General features: G+C 37.6%; 1 protein-coding gene across 9 annotated transcripts in view; it reads right to left on the bottom strand.

The window, feature by feature from the left end:
* Positions 1–924: 924 nt before the first annotated feature.
* The window catches only part of LOC149225130 (nuclear transcription factor Y subunit A-7-like), a 167,706-nt gene continuing 150,236 nt past the window's right edge, over positions 925–18,394 (bottom strand). For 8 of the 9 annotated variants that reach the window (XM_089376934.1, XM_089376936.1, XM_089376938.1 and 5 more), the window contains one exon: positions 925–1,744. In XM_089376934.1, coding sequence (XP_089233060.1) covers positions 1,550–1,744 — 195 coding nt within the window. In that variant the 3' untranslated portion in view covers positions 925–1,549. The remainder of the gene's footprint in view (positions 1,745–18,394) is intronic. The other variant, XR_016247636.1, reaches the window with a different exon arrangement.

The raw sequence follows: 18,394 nt of genomic DNA, 5'->3' as shown, positions 1-18,394 counted from the left end.
TAATTATTGGACTATATAAATGAAGTATTCTCAACATGTCCAAATCTATTTTTTCCACATGACAGGGTAGGGAAACACTTAGGTAGTTCCCTTTACTTTAAGGGGATGGAATCCAAAGTAAACCTTAGATTCTTCAAGGCACAAGGTCAGTGAACAACAAAGCTCGAGGCCATTACAACAATACACTTATTATGAACTCAACATGTCGCTTGTGGGAATTGAACCTAGGTGAGAAGGATAAAAATCATACCTCCCAACCACTCAAGATAAACCCAATTGACAACATGTACAAACTCAAAATAAGGGGTTAAATCTTTTAACCATATAAAACATTGTAACGGAACAAACATGGCCTTGATGCAAGGTTGAAAGTATATCTTTGACATGGATGGGTGGTCTATGGTTTGTTGAATGTGCATCAACCCTTGCACTTCCTATCATCAAAAGTTTGGGATAACTTAAGAGAACATTTTCCTAAAACGTTGTCTTTTTATCATCAATTAATAAAGTGAAAATATTCAAACTGTCTATCAATCTTTTACCAAACCATATAACACACAAAAATGGTATTGTGGTGTATCTAGATAGATCATAGAGATCTCCACAATTACATATACTTGGCCGAATGAGCTGGTCAAATAGCATGGAGACTAGAGCAGGCAGATACCCTTCCCAGCAGAAAACATTCCTCTGAAATTATGGCATGGATTCAAAATTAGTAGGGTACGCCATCTCTTACAATAAGCATGGGCAATATGATCGTTATGGTGTCCCTTACAATAAACATGGGCAATATGATCGTTATGGTATCTCTTACAATAAACATGGGCAATATGATCGTTATGTTAATGCCAGAAACAATTTGTATGCACACAAAATGTTCACTTTTTAATACATGTGGACCAAGTCCAACCGTGTCTTGCATCTACAAAATAGATATTAAAAAAAAATGACACTGTACAGTTTATTTGTTTACAACTTAACCAAGTTTAGAAACAAGGGGCTCCGAAAGGTCAGCTTCTAAAGGGGACAACAGATCCAAAATCAAATTGTACACGGAGGACTGTCATTTACTTTATGACACCATCTCCACTCAATGAAAACCCCATGCTCAACAGATGATCCTTGCTGATTAACCAAAATGCAAGAAATTTGTCATCCATTTAGTAACTTGGCTATGGCTTAACCTATAGAGAATTATTATTTGAAATTAAGTAAAGAATAATCAGTAAAGTAGCATCTTAGCTTTCTAGCTATGAGGCACAATAAACAAATTTTAATCTGGATAGAAAACTATGACGATGGCATAAGCAGATATTGGATACCCTGCCTGAGAAACAACTTGCTGCAATAAACATCCCCTTAAACTGGGCTGCTTTCAGAATTGCAAACTGAAACTGGCTGGAATGTAGATTTGGCACTATGACACATCCAATTTCACAATTTTTAGTCATTACTATTTGACCTATTGGGTGAATTGTTCCCATAAGAAAACTGCTTCTTGCCTGCAACATATCCTAGCCATACTACAGTATTGTTGCTTTGAACTCTAGGAATCCGTGTTCTGCTGTGAAGAGTTTTTCTTTTCTGCATCAGGTTTATCAACACTTGATACAAGTACAATACTACCATTCGAATTATTTTCCTGTGACACCTCATCCGGTTTTTTGGCATTGAGAAACCGACCTCCACATCCCCTCGCTCGCTTTAGTGCATGTAAATGTCGAGATTCATGAAGATAAGGCTGTACCACAAATCAACTTAGACGGGTGAATGTTGGTATTTGAATAATCTAAAAATAAATGGCAACTATCTATATGTTTCAGAATAAAAAGCGCTCATAGGAAAGCAAACATGTTTAGTTAGTATATTGACAAGGGCAGTTAAATCAGTAAAAAAAAATGCATATTTATATAGTAAGTGGGGGACCAGTGACACTGAGCAGCGGTGGAAAAAGAGATGCTAGACTCTCTTTAAGGAACGCAGTTCTTTTAAATACCAAGTTTTGGGCTGGTTGTTGCTCCATCAGGGACTGGCAGTTAAAGCAGGATATCTCTGCCCCGTTCTGTATTTGATGGCAGAAAGAAGAAACAGTAGGGTATGTTTTTGGTAGTGTCCAATTGCCAGAACCTTCTGGGGATAGTTTCAAGCAGAATACAGAACTTTTTCACAACGACCTAGCTTGGAGACGACCCCTTCTAAGCAACACTTGGATGACCCAGGATTTTTGCAAAGAGCTCCAACAAATGATGTGAGTGTCTGCTAGTGCTTTCTTTTGGAAGAGGCAATTACATAATAACTCTTCAAAGAAACAAGTCCCGCCTACAATTGTGGGATTTCAGAGCATTTTAAAATGAAATGGCACTCCATGTCAATGCAAAAATTGATGTGTTTCAAAGGAAGTATATTCCTTGCCCCTTGGGGCACAGAGTTCTTCATGTAATTCTAATGTCTCTCCATTGTAACTCTAATGTCTCTGGTGTAATTCTGGTGTCATTTTGAGTAATATAAGGTGCATTTTCAAAATAATAGAAAAGGATGTTTGATATTAAAAATAGATATATTGACATCTTACAACTGATAAAAAAAAGATGACTCTTACCATGGCTTACAACCAAAAGCCATTAATGCAATATGTCAGCCCATATCCATTTATGGTTTCTGAAGATGATAGACCTTGTTGGCACTGGCAACATTTAAAAGATGACATATTTGCAACTTCTCTAATTGATCATTCAACACTTGTAACTATCATAGTAAAATAGATCAGCAGGAGGGTCATACCATAAGTTCTAATTTCAAACCAAAATGTTAAATCATGAAAAACACTGGACTTTTATATTTTGAGATGGTGAAATTCAAGGTGCACATCCATGCATATTATGGTCCAACATTCTAACAATTAGGTGCCCACGATGTAGTGTGGAACAACCAAGGCTTTTAGGCTAATAGAAACAAAGTTCCAAACCCATCATAAACAATTTTGATTTCAGAATAGAAATTAATGCCGCCCTGGGAAAAATAAAGATATTTTGTCTAACCATACCAAACAATCTGGCTACAAGTATATAAATGCCACAATCACTATTGTCAGATAAACGCATCTTGTAATGGGTTACAATTATGACAAGGTGATTCTCGTTTCAAGCATGATTGTAAAACTTAAGGGAGAGGAGTATTTTCATTTTTCAGAAAAAACAAGTCAGTAAAGACTCCACATTCTGCATCCCTTTTACTATGTGGATGCAGAGGCAGTTGCTAATAACCCTCACCACCCCACCTTCTATCTCCATATGCCTCCCATGCAAATATTTCAAATACAAATGGTTGTGCTTTACAATGACGGGTGATTTTCATTAAATATTCTACGATGGCAGCTAAACAAAAACAGGATATTTAAGGCAAATGTCAGCACATAACATGAAATCTAATAGTGCAAGTGTTTTTCATGATCCTTTGAAAATTGTAATGAATTTATCTAGGTACTTGAGATATGCATTTAGAAGTAGAAATTGGAAAAAGTACTAGGCACCTCCAAAAGAATAGGGGAACCCTTTTGTGGAGATACTATCAACTCATTGGCTTAGGGTAGTAAGGATTTTCACTGGACTACTGCTTATAAAGGATACTGAAAATTTCAGGAGGAACATGGAAAGGAAAACAAAGATTGGACTTTCAGGATTGGCAAAGGCTAGGTGAATGGCAAAAGTCTCTGATTTTTGAGAGTTAGATAATTTGAGTGCCAAACATTTTGATGCTAAATACATGCTGGTAAGGTTAAAAGGGGAAGGGAAGACACATGTGCCTCGGATACCCTTAACATTCACAAGAATGTTGTGCCTCCTGGAGCCAACAAAACTCCTCAATATGTCTAAGGCCAAAGCTTTCTTGGATGAACAAGGTGGTGGCTCCAGTATCTTAAACAAGTGGCTTTCACAACCCAAACAAAAGATTGCTAAGGTATACCAAGTTGAAGTTAGTGAACTGGCAGAATCCTATCAAGAAATGGCTTCGCTCTTTGCTAAATTAATTAGAGTAAGTACTCAGGTATGCTTTGTATGTCATCTAAAGACTAATATAGCTTGCATAAGTATTAAGAAGACAGTACTAATTCAAATGAAATTGCTCACCAATTGGAAAATTTCAAAAATACTTAAAGTGATTTTTATTGCTCCCAACCTTCACTTTGCTTTGGTTTTCTGTAGTGCCTTTGGAAGGTCAGTACAATTCCAGTATCCAGCTCTTTGGAGACATAAAGCTCCATTTACTTTTTACAGAACCCAAGATTCTTTTGTAGGAAGGTTTAGAGGTATGTTGATTGAGAAGAAACCTGTGCATTTGATAATGGAAGCCCATAAGTTTCTTACAAGAAAGAGTGAGTATTTTCTGATGAATCTACACCTATATCAAGTTGTATGGTTTTGAGAGAAACCCATACCTCCCTTCTAAATTTGTGTCTAATCATTTCTTTTTGATAGGTTTGTAGGCAATATGCAAAATGGTGCATCTTCTTTGAGCAAAAGAGTACAGGTAGAGGGCACTGTAGATAACAAAAATGTCAGTGTTGAAGACAAATGAACCAATAAAATGATCACTACCAATCCTAGCCCTACAGTTAAGTCAAAGAATTCTGCCCTCCCAGGTGATGTCCACACCTTGGTTAGCTCCAATACACAAGCAAAGAAGAAGATTCTCAAGGAGAAAGAGAAGCATAAAGCCATTTTGGAGCCATACCCTAAAGGAAAACAGAGAGAGAAATCTAGAGCCAATGAGAGTGGAGGATCTCTTTAACATTCTGATAGGAATGCCTTGGGTTCAACCTTAGAAAAAGTACTTTTGCTTCCTGTGGAGGTGGAGGCAAGAAGAAGATGAATGAAGATGGTGATGAGGGTGAGGATGATGGTGGCAATGACCCCAATCAGTATAAGAAGAAAATAGAGCATGCCATTCCCACAACCCCTAAGACAAAGAGGTCTTCAAATGATGACAAAGGGAAGCAATCTGAAGAACGTGTTTTGAGAGAGTATATATGAAAACTTCTTCAACAAACCGGATTCACTACATAGAATGCTTTTGCCCTCCATTTTTCCCTCCAAATTTTGTCAGTAAGAGCTATCCAAATTTCTTTTTCCCCCAATTTTCTTCTGGTTGTGTCCTATGCCATTAAACTTTTGTTTGTCCTACAAATGTGAAGGCCTGGTACTAACTAACCCTCCTCTTTTTCTGCATCCAAGCTTTCCTATTATTCCAAGTCCACTGGAGCCCCTACCCAGCTCACCTAGTGAATTTTTTCACTTTCCATGTAGTATTATCAGATGGATTTTGTAGAGACCTATAGGCCCTACCATTCCTAATATCTTGAACTAGTCATATTTCAGATCTATTTGTGAAAAGCTCCATAGAGAATTATTTTGGGACTACCATTATTTTTTATGGCCTTATTCAAACCTATTTTAATTGATAACCTAAGTCACATGACACGAGGACACGTAAATACGAGTATTCGACACGAGACACAATGACCCCGAAAATGGACACGAGGGACACGATATATATATATATATATATATATATATATATATATATATATATATAGTGCATGATCCATATCTTTTAGCAATTAGAACATCTACGGATATGAATCATGATGATATCTATTTAGTATTTATTATGAAGATGTTGGGCACGGCATCCCCCAAGGGCAGTTTTGGGGCTCAAATCTCAGTTTTTGGTTAAAAGTTGTAAATCCGATGTAAAGACTCTGCATTTTGTGGACGTGGACCGCGAAGTTGTAAATGAGTCATAGAGTTGTCCGCCCTCAATTTTGTAATGTAATGTTGGCTTTAGAAATCTACTCATGGTCCGCGGACCATGGGATTGTATAAATAGAGCGAGGCACTAAGTAGTTGGGAGAGAATAGAAAAATGAAGGAATGATGAAGAATTGACTCTTGTCTGAAGTGTAAAGTCGAGTCTTTGAGTCGTAGAGTAGGAGAAGGCTCTGCAGCTGAGTGCACAGAGGCCTAGTAGTCCGCAGCTGAGTGCACGGACCCCTGCAACTGAGTGCGCAGGGAGAGTCGAGTCTGTCACTGTTGAAGCATTAATAAAGAGAAGTTTTACCAAAATTTTGTGTATTTATTTTCTGTCTTCTGTATCGAATATATTGGATATAAATTGCATTTCTGTTGTCTATATGGTGCACGAAAATATCTGATTGTGTTGATTAAGTAAATGTGAGATGAGGTATCTGTTTACGCGAAGTTAACTAACAATTGTAAGAAGTAAGATACACAGTGTAACTTGTGGAAATAGTGCAGATCGTTGCCCTAGCAGCGCAAAAGCATCTCAACCCTTGGTTAGGGTTGTGCGAAAGGCGATCCTAACAGATTGCAAAGGTCTCGTAGGTCAAGACAGTGCGTGAAGTAACCTGCGCGAAGGTAGGCACAATTGGACTAAATCGATCCCTCAGACATCTCCAAGGTGCGGAAACTTGGTTCCAGCATCCCCCCATACTGCTTCGGGTGAGACTTCAGTCTGCCCACCACGGGCTAATGCCGAAAGGGCCAGTAGTGTAAGGATTTGTTTGGCTAATTAACTCTAAACCTGGGTCAGGCCCCCTCAAGTCAACAGATCACGAAGGTCTCATAGGACAGGACAGTGCGCAAAGTAACCTGCACGAAGGTAGGCACAGTTGGACTAAATCGACCCCTCAGACATCTCCAGGGTGCAGAAACTTGGTTCCAGCATCCCCCCGTACTGCTTTGGGTGAGACTTCAGTCCATGCACTGCAGGCTGATGCTGAAAAGGCTAGTAGTGTTAGAATTTATTTGGCTAATTAACTCTGAACCTGGGTCAGGCCCCCTCAAGCCAACAGAAGACATGCATTCATCTAGAAGAAAACATATATTCTGGTTGACAAGCTCTAACAATTAGTAGCTTATTCTTCCCATAGACAACTATCAATAATCTACTCTCTTGAACTTCTTGCCTTATGGTGACATCTTGTTGGTTGAGATTATTTTCCATTGTTCTTTTCATATATCATTTTGCTTGTTTTTGTTGACAACAATAATAATAGGACACTAAACAGTGTTGCCAATTTTACAAGTAGCAAAAGCTAGAAAAATACCAGCATCTCTATATTTCAAGTAAGAGAGTGAAAACAATTTCATGAAAAAAAGCTAAGTCATAGGACACATCCCTCAAGGTCTCGTGTCCTGTATTTCACGTGTCGGACACCAAACGTGCCCTAAAACGTATCGAAAACGTTTTTTTCTGCATCCTCCAAACGAGACACATGTTTTGGACGTGGCGAAAACGTGCCCTAATGTTTTTGGCTCTTAGGACATGTGTCCCATGAAAAGTGACATTTAAAACCACGACCTGGTTTATTTTTGGGTTTCTTTTGTCATTGTTTGCCGCCGAAATCGAATTTGTTGTGTAGTGTGAGGAATTCCGCCGGATGACTAATGAGATCGACCATGTCTTGGACAACTTCTTGATGTTATATCTTGGATCATTATTTTGTAATAGAATTTGATATGATTTTGTATTTACTTTCTTATTTTTTAAAAGTTATTTTAATATAAAGGTTCAATGAACATGATTTTGTCGATGTCACAATTTATCTTTGTTTTACTAATATTGTATCATACATATAGATTTTGCGTTCATATCTGAATACATATGCATAAGCACATGTCTAAATGTGTATCTACAAATGTGTTTGTAGATGTAATGCACTCCTGAGTTTTTCATAAATTAAAAAGTGGGATAAATCAGTGGTTTTTCCATAGTGACTCTATGGAAGATCCATCTAGACTCTACAAGAGTGATAATTGTTTAGAATATTGCCTGTCTGTGAATTGTATATCCTCATGAAAATTGCATCTCTAATTTCAAATCGCTGCATTAGAAGAAACCCATGGAATAGCAAGAGATCAATTTCAAAAATATCACCATAAATCATGTGATGAATCTACTTGTATCTAACAAATTCGCCATTCTACGATTTATCCATTATGCCATTTAGTATTGGTGTACTTCTATCTACTCATTTTCTAAGTCACATGACACAAGGACACTAGACACGATATATATATATATATATATATATATATATATATATATATATATATATATAATGTTTTTTAAAACCAGCCGGTCAGCAAGGCCACCAGTTGGAACCGACTGAAAATCCCGGTCAGGAAGGTGCTTTGGCCGATTTTTGGCCCTAACTAGCCGGTTTAGGACGAAACCGGGCGGTTCCATCCTAAATCAGCCGATTAGTATATAATGTTTATGTGAATGATCTAGGTTGGTTCAACTAACATCAAACTTTCAAGATGTGCAGATCGTAGAGTTTGTGACTCAAATGAAACAAGCTTGAGTTGGAATCAGCATCCATTGCCACTTAAAGTCCACCTACATGTTGAAACAACTACATTTTACCTACAAGCTCCTTGTTTCACATTAGATCTTTAGCTTGTGTTGTTTAAAGCCTTTTTGGCATTGAGCTTATGACTTGTGAAATTTGTGGAGTGTTGCTAAGCCTTAATTTTCCATCTACTAGTCCCTCTTTTATCTTCACCTCAAGTCTTTTGTTGAAGTTTCCAAGCTTTGACACACCTCCTCGAAAGTTACTCTCATTTTGACACTTTTCATGTCACTTAAACTTAGGACTTTCTAGTCCCAGCAACATTCACTAATTTTTGGAAACCTTCCATCTTTGTAATATGGCATGCATCATCGAAGCTTTTAACTTTTTAATACTTATGACAAGGTGAAAATCTCCTAGACTTTGAACCTTTTAAGCCTATGTCATTTGATCAACTGCCTCTATCTTTTGATTTTTTGTATCAACCTATGGCACAAAGTTTGCAAGTTTTGAAGTTCAAAGTTACCACAACACGTTGCACAATGATGTACCTTTGGGTATCAATAAAGGTGCAATAAGACCATACGAGCCACAAAGCAAAAGAAACAAGTTTGGAACTTTCAATAATGTGCATCAGATCACATGTAAATGAAAGATTGAAAACTCCAATCCTTATGATAGGGAGCAAAAGGAAAAGAATTTGCAAATGTTGCATTTTGCAAGCTACTTAAACTTTCAAAAAATCTCAACCTCACAAGAAAGTAAAACTTCAATATCAAGTAAATTGCAACAAGGAAAAGGGCTTATCATGATAAGTTGTAAATGAAAGTGACATGTCGCAAACATCATAACGACTAAAAGATTAAACTCACGCAACAAGACACATAAGAACGACTGAAAGATTCAACTCACACAACAACACACATAAGACGGATCAATAGCGATGCGCCACATCACAAGTTGCAGATCAGGCTGAGGCATCCTCAGACTCTGAACCAGATGATGTCTATGTAGCTCCTGATGATGATCCTGTGTCCACTGTCTAGTGTCTAGTAGTGGTGATGAACTTGATGATTGATCATGTGTACACTATAGACTTGTAGTAGGCCAATGGCCTCATAGCTTGCACCATTGTTATTGGACTTTACAGGCCATTTAGAGCCTCATTGCTTATGTATTTTACTATTTTGTCGACAATATGTATTGCTTTTGAATTAATAACCGGAGAACCCACAGTATGAGTATTTTTATGCCAACGTTTCAAATCCCAACTGGGATCCATCATCAGGACTTTAAGAATATGTATTGCACTCGGTGCCATTTTGATATATTCACCTTTACATGGTATATAAATGAGCAAACTTTGCATATTTTGTCTCTATTGGCTTGGAATCATGGTTTTAAATCTTAAAAATAGTTTTGTTTCATTAAAAATTAATTATTTAATGTATTTTTATAAAACCGGTTCGTTTAGACCTAACAAGTCCCAGTTCGACCGGTTTTGGTCGATAAACTGGTTCATTAGGTGGACTTGTCCGGTCATTGGTTCTGGTTTTAAAAACATTGATATATATATATATATATATATATATATAAATAATATACTGAAATATAGTGCCTGATCCATATTTTTTAGAAATTAGAACATCTACAGATATGAATCATGATGATATCTATTTAGTATTTAGTCTGGAAAACCTCAGTCTCCCTCTGCAAGTGATCTCGAATTCTCTGAGAATTTTCAGCTCTCCTAGAAAACAATACGGCCTACTCGTGTGGCATTTGGCTAGCAAATTGGCCTCTCCAAAAAGACTCTACCTCAACACTCCACTTGGGGCTAGATCTGGGCAACACAACCCTATAGAAATCTCACTGCCTCACTGAAAATCTCAAGCTCTCTTACAGAAAATAACACTGGTAAAATTCCTCGAAGTAAATCTAGATCAAATTGAAGAAATCAATATGGGTATTAAACCCTTGGCTTTCCTCTTCCAAACCCCTACGTTGATCTACTCCGATAAATCTCAACGTTTCAGATATGCTCTGATACCATGTGAAAAATCGATAAAAATATTGTTTATTATCCAATGTATTTAATTCTAAGAAAAATTATTTTAGATCAAATATTGAATAAAAACATAATTTCAATATTCACCAAAATAAACTGTGGAAACTCTGATAGAAAACCAACTATAAAATGGACAATGTTTTTGGAAAAAACGTCCTTGGAAAAACTGAAAAGGGAAAACCAATTCTTCAGATCTAAGGGTTTTATTATTATCTTTAGCGATTTCTGCAACTGATAAATATTAAACTCTGTTTTCCAAACCTCGGGAAAGCTCCGTCAAAATATTTCTTCACCTCCACAAGTCGATCTAACCCATAGAAGGCTCACGATCTCCCTCTACAACCTGACACAACCTCACACTAGCAAACGCGGTCTATACGACCCCATACCTACGGCTCCTATACCCTCTAATGCTCATAGCCTTAGACAGAATTAACCTCGAAGGCTCTCAGCTCTTCTGGCAACTCATACGGCCCTCCTAGCAATCTCATATCCTCCTAGCAAATACAACCTCCACAAGGAATCTCGGCCTCTCTCAGAGAGAACACGACCCTCATGGAACCCTCGCAACCTCAATAACTCGACCTTCCTGTCTACAAAAGAACTTTGGGAGAATTCCTCCTCCGGTTCTTGAAAACTGGAAGAATATCCATGAAAGAAAACACCGAAAAATATTCATTGCTTTGTTGTTGAAGCCCTCACTAGTGTCAAACTCAATAACCATGATCATGATCTCCAAGGCTGCCCATCCATTTCCTTTATAATCTCTTGTTGAGAGATCAATGACCAAGATTTAGATTTGAAATTATCTAATCGATGGCTAAGATTGCTTAGAAGCTTTTATAGAAGTCTCTAGAGGAAAATCAATCATGTCTCAATTATTACTAATTAATTAATCTATTGCCCTAAGTTAAAACTTAGGAAATAATTAAAGATTGATTAATTAATTTAATTAAATCATTTCCATTCAAAAGAATAACTTGGATTGGAGATATTTTCTTCTATTGTGTTCTTAGCCTCACTGACACCATCTAAGTATAGAACACCTGTCCAAGCTATATCAACCAGCAAGTCTTAATCTTTCAAATTTGTCTTTGCAATAATCAATCTCCCTCTAGCTTTGTTGGTCGAAGTAGTAACTTAGGGACCCTCTTCCCCCTAAGTCTCTTATTCTGAGATCAGGGCTCCAACGAGGATAAGGCTCAGGGAAAGGGTTCAATTGAAACTTGTTCATCTTGCAACTAACTGATTGGCAAACAAGCTTAATTTAAAATAAACCAAGATTACATTCCAATACAATTCATCTTGCAGCATTGGTACTTGGAGTTTCATCTCATTTGCTTTTAGCTTGTCTATCTTTTTTGAAGCAATTTTCAATTTCTTCAAGTATATACATTTTGTTTAACAAAAAAAATTGCTCCAAGCATTTAATTTGAGCATCATTTATTGAGTATTTACTTCCAACCATTACTTTCAAGCCATCTTCACTTGGAATATTTAATTTTGGCAAGTACTTAATATTTGGCACTGGTCTACCTTGATCCATCTTGCCTAATATTGCAATATCCACTTGTCGATGATTGTTGTTATTATGATGCTTTGAATACATTTGCTAGAAATTATATATTAATTTAATTTGGATGTATCATTGATCATTTAATTTTAACTCCTACAATTTGCCTTATTTAGCATTAGATTAGTTGAGCCTTAATTATTTTCGTATGGTCCACCCCCCTTGGCTTCGCTAGGAGTTAGCCTAGATTGAGGAGTTGAAATTTGAGTGACAACAACTCAACTCAAAACTTATCCCCAAGGCCACACTAAGTGGAGTTAAAGATTTTCTCCACGATCCTAGATATGGATTCAAGCAGCAACATCTTTTGGTGTTTTTGTTGGGGATAAAACTTTTTAAACCAGGAATACAGCTTATTGTTTCTTAATTTAATTTTGGCTTTTTTTATGCATGTTTGGTTTTTAGAGATTGGTTCATATTCAAGTGGCAACCCCACTAAATCAAAAAATTGCAAGATATTCTACTAGGAGAAACCCAATCTTTTTGGTTGACCCCATTCTTGAGCCTGAAAGGATTTGTAGAAAGAGGTTAAACAAACTTTCTTCTAGTAGACTTCTTGCTAATCTTGGAGAGGAAGCAATTTTTGATCTCCATTTTCTTTTTGAAGTTAATAATAATCAAGAAGTTCAAGATATGGATGATTTGTATAAACCTATCAATTTTGCTAACATTCAGGGATATCCTCATGCATTGCCTAAAAAGGCCATAGAAAAGTTGCCTTCCTTCTAGGGTAACAATGCAATAAGTGTGAAGACACACATCAAGAATTTCAACCTCTGTGTAAGCAAATGGTGCACCAACCACCATGAAGACGTGAGAATCAAGTTGTTTGTTTTGTCGTTGGAAGAAGACACCTTGGATTGGTTCTTGGAGAAGAATTATAATAGTTTCACAGATTATAGTTGCTTTCAACACTAAGTGAGTGGATAAGAAAGAAGATGGCCACCTTTTGGCTGCCTTGAATGGGATCAAGAAGAATGAAAAAGAAACCATGGAAGAACTCAACAAATGATTCAATGACTTTGTGAAGTGTTTACCTCGAGACATCAAACCCCAGAAAAGTTAATTCTCATTTCTTACATTGATGAATTTAATGTTGATACCTCATATGGGTTAAGGGGAAAAGGGCCTACAAATTTAAGGGAACTTCAAGGTATTGCTGAAAAGATAGAAAAATATAGACAAGCCTCAAGAAAATCAGACATTTCGAGCTTCACAAGAGGAAAGTATCAAGAGTCAAAAGGCAAGGCAAAAGCTAAGGTGGTAGCAAGTGACCTGATCAGTGTTGCGGGGGAGTGCCCCCACCCCCTCGATCCCACTCCCAATCCGCGCTCCAGGCAGGAGCGACTCGGGAGAGGGTCGGGAGCGCGCTCACAAAAAGGGAGCGATTTCGAGAGCGCACTCCCTAAAAAAATTTACACGCCCTTCCTTTTTTCGAATTAACTTAGGGAGCGTCACTCCAGGAGTGATTTTACAACTCAAGAGCATTCGGGGAGCGATCGCTTCCGACCGCTCTCGAGTTATAAAAATCGCTCCCGGCGGCAGTGAGCGATGCCTGAACAAACAAAAACAAAATAAAGAAAAAAAAATCGCGTGGAAAAAAAAATACGCCGGATAAACAAACAAATAAAAAGTAAAAACCAAAAAAAAAAAAAAAAAACGACGGGTAGGAAAATAAAGGGATGGAAGGGAGGGAGGAAGGGAGAGAGGGAATATAAATAAACCCTCCCTCATATTCATTTCATTATTTGAGAGAGTGAGAGTGAGAGCAAGAGAGCAAGGAGCAAGGAGAGAGCAAGAGAGAGCAAGGAGCAAGGAGAGAGCAAGAGAGAGCAAGGAGCAAGAGACCATGAGAAAGCAAGGAGCAAGGGGAGATTGAAGAGCTTGCAAGGGGAGATTGGAAGCCAAAGAGGTAGGCTCTACACTCTATTATAGCAATTTATTTTTCATATTCATTCCTGAATAAATAAATAATTTTTTTTCTTTATTTCCCATTCCCATTCCATTTTTTTGCAGATTCAAAACTTCAAATTTCAAACATCAGGGTTATATTTCTTGGCATTTTCTTCTTCTTGGTTATTACGGTGTTGGAGAATAAAAAAAGGAGGGTTGAAAATGAAGAAGGGGATGAAGAAGTGGGTCATAGTGGATTTGATGAAAACCCTGGAAAGGAGTACCTTGGTGAAGAGGAGTTGGAGAAGAGTGAACATGAGTCAGCTCAAAAAACTAAACAAGACCAAACCCCATTATGGAAATATGTTAATAGGCCTGAAGCAGGGAAAGGGAGTCGAACCACTAAATTTCATTGCCCCATTGCAACAATAATTACACAGGTTCATACACCCATGCCAGAAAGCACCTCTGCAGGAAAAGGCCATGGTATGGAGATAAACAAATAGGAATCAAAACTTGTACAGGGGTGTCAACAACAGATAGAGCCAAATACATAAGGGAAGAGGAGGAAGCCCAATACAAATCTAAAAAATCAAAGGGTTTTTTTGAACCAAGCTCACAATCACATGCACAAAGAACTCCTTCAGCGTCCTCCCATGGCAGTGGATATGGAGGCACAGGGTCACCAAGTTTAAGATGTAGAAGTATATCATATTTCCTTGATGAAGGGTGTAGCAATGATGTGGATTCAAAAGTTTACAGGTTTCCCTATGCATGTGGGATACCATTCAACGTTCTTCGCTCACCTTATTGGCATGAAATGGTTTCTGCCATAAAATGATGCCCCTAAAAGATACAAGAGCCCTGGGTATGACAAGGCTAGAACCGTTGGACTTAATCATGAAAAAGCAAAAATATCACATTCTTTAAGTAGAATGACAAGTTCTTGGACTGACCATGGGGTGTCCATTGTATCTGATGGATGGACAAATGTAAAAGGCAAGCCACCGATAAGTGTTCTTGTTGTGTTTGTTAGTGGTGCCATCTTTCTTTCAGCATATGATTACTCAGAGAAGTTTAAGACCAGCATCAACATTGCAGAACCATTACTTGAAACAATTGACCATATTGGGCCATACAATGTCATCCAAGTCATCACTAATAATGCTCCTAATTGTAAGGCAGCAGGAGCAATTATTGAGGATAAATACACCAACATATTTTGGTCTGGGTGTTTGGTTCACACAATGAACCTTTTGATGCATGATATTGTTTAGAACAAAAACCAACAATACAAATGGATTGGTGATTTGTACAAGAGAGGCAAAGAAATTATAAAAATTTATTACAAATCATAGCAATACTCATGGCCTTTTCCACAATCACTCAAGATTGGAGTTGTTGAAGATTGTGAGGACTAGATTTGGTAGCTATTACCTCACCTTCAGGCGCCTTTCGAAGATAAGAGTCATTGGCTAGCGTGGTATCAAGTCCACACTAGCAAGTATTAAAGGAAAGGGCTACAAATGCAACTGACAGGCAAGGTTTTAAACAGGTGGAGGAGACCGCTCTTGATGGTATGTTTTGTGCACGTGTGAGGCAAGTACTGGATTTCACCAAGCCCATTTATCACATGATTTGGTTTGCAGATACAGATAAACCAGTGATTGGGGAGGTGTATGAGCAGATGGATACCATGTTGGGGCAAATAAAAGATATTGTTCATAAAAATGATCCCAACTTGTATACACTGATTCACAATTGTGTGTGTACACGGTGGGATAAACTTAATGTTCCACTACATGCCTTGGTGTATATCCTTACGCCAAAATACTACTCTGCATCTTGGTTGGGCCAACCTGCACCACGGGGTGGGGTTAGGGTCAAACCCCATATAGATGAAGAGGTATCTATAGGATATTTGCAAGCATTAGACAAGTTGATACCTAACAGGGAGGAATGTGCTAGTCTGCGTCTTGAATTAGGCAAATACTTCAGTTGCACTGGTTTGTTTGGTACCTTCCATGCAATGGAAGATAGAGACAGATTTGATGCTCTCACATGGTGGGAAGCATATGGCGGCCAGGGACTTTTGCCAAAAGTGGCAAAAAAAAATTCTCTCACAGGTTGTAAATACTTCTTTTGCAGAGAGGTGTTGGAACACCTACAGCTTCATACATAATGTGAAAAGAAACAGAGTCAATGAAAAACGGGCAAAAAGCTTGGTTTATGTGCACTATAACTTGAGGTTGTTGAGTCATTACTGTGATCGGGCTTATGAGGATCCAACATATAAAATTTGGGACAACCACCCAGAGGATTATAATTTGGAGAATGGCACCATACATCTTGAAGAACTGGAAGCAGAACTTATGAGAGAGGAGGATGAAGCAACAACCATGCCACCTCCACCATCAAGTGGCAGTGCTCGAGTTCTGAGTCTTGTTCCTTTGTTGTCGTCGCCTCCATCTACACCCTCACGTGGAGGGCATGTGCCTTCTGGTTCTGGTCATCAATCTGTGCAGGAGGAGACTCCTAGAAGACCACCACGACCTGCTCATACATCAGAGATTTCTCGTGGCAAGGGCCACATGAAGTAGTAGATAATAGATTTACTTGTCTTTTCTAGTTTCTAGTAGTTTTCATAACTGTTGACAGTTGACTCTTTCATATTTATTATGATATTTTTTGTAAACAATATATGACAATTTAAGTTTGAAGTTTGAAGTTGGCAATTATAACTCATTGGTAATGAATTATGAATATGATGCTTCGTGAAAGTTGTTTCATTTCATTTCATTTTATAACATTTCATTTCATGTTAGATATTATTTGTTGTAATGGTTAAACTTAGCTTACAAGTACAACTTTGGTGATCAATGATGATAAATGTTATATATTGAAATTTTCAATTTTCAATTTTGAAAGCTTGAAGTTGAAACTTTAAGATTGATGAATCATGATTCATGAGACTCAATATGTTGTATGTTACTAACTTGTGGACGTGGTTGATGAAGATTATAACTTCTAGATGATTGTTGTTATATGGTTCAATGATCAATCTATGTTTTTTTATGTTTTTTATATCTAATTCATCATTCTACATGTTTTTGTTGACATATATGTATCAAAATATAAAAAATATATAAAATATATGTATTATATAAAAAACACTCCGGGATTCGCTCCAAAACCGGGAGCTTTTGAAAATGTTGCTCTGCCACCCGCTTCCGCTTCCACTCCCAAGTAACACTGGACCTGATTAAAGAGCTAACTCAATTAATCAAGAGTATGGAAATAATCCATGCCAACCAGATGAATGCCTTACAAAACAGATTAGCGGCTATGGAGAGGCCACAAGCACGGAAATTTACTCCTAGGCCCAATGATAGGTGGCAAAAGAAGGGTCTTCCACAAGACCATAAGCCCCCTAATCCATTGGAATCTACTAACTTTGTGAGTCATGCTTCTCCCTACTGTAGACCTTGTGATGATTTCCACGAGGAATCCACTTGCCCAAATTTTGTCGAATAGTTGGAGGGGAATATGCAAGAACTAGTGTACACATCAACATGTTTACTCTCTCCATAGAAAATTGGATGGAAACCATTGAAAGGAGCCAAAAGGTTGATGATTTGTCTAAAAAATTTGAAAGTATTGATAACAAGATGTGTGCTAATGGTAATGTCACAAAAATTTATGATGAAAAGCCTACGCAAGAAAAAGTCCTTCCAATAGCCAAGCAAAAGGGAGTGACATATCAAAGGAAAGAATATAAAGATTAAAGTAAGCTTTAGGGTTTCACTTCCCCCATTTCAGATATTAATTTTGATCTAAGAGATTGGATCAACATTGCAAAGTTGTTGGTTCCAGTATTGGGACTCTTGAGGATACCATCTGAGAGGTCAAAGTTGTTAAAAGCTAATGAAGTATCTCAAGGAGGGAGTAGTGAGAGGATGTCGAGGGATGTACTAGCAGATGCACCAATAATGTTACAGAATGTGGATAGCTGAATGCTCCAATAATCTTATAGAATATGATAGGTAGATGAGTAACGAACAACATCAAACATTTTTCATAACTTTGTTCATAAATGATCTTCTCTTACATAATTGCACGTTGGATTTTGGTGCTTCATCTAATGTCATGACCAAAAAGGTGATGGAGCAACTGAATTTGAGAATTTCTACGCTTTATCACAACATTTGTGCCATGGACTCTAAAAAGATTGAAGTGTGTGGTTTGACTAAGGATCTTCAAGTTCATTTAGCAGCTTACCCAGATATCGTGATCACCATGGACGTTGTTGTGATAGATGTGCTAGCTGCATGAGGCATATGTTCCTATCAAGGAAGAGTGCAGTATATTTGGGTGGTAGCCTAAAAATGGACTTGTCATACGCCACTATCCCAAACACTGATGGCACCTTGGCCAAGCTTGACAGGGAGTTGGAAAGAAGATATCATGTTGAGAACCTTGGGGAA

This window comes from Pinus tabuliformis, chromosome J (genome assembly GCF_031772625.1).
Source record: "Pinus tabuliformis cultivar Carrire ecotype Pingquan chromosome J, CPIR1, whole genome shotgun sequence".
Classification (NCBI taxonomy): Eukaryota; Viridiplantae; Streptophyta; class Pinopsida; order Pinales; family Pinaceae; genus Pinus; species Pinus tabuliformis.
Note: the sequence above shows the minus strand (reverse complement) of the source record. Positions and strands in the feature narration are given on the sequence as shown.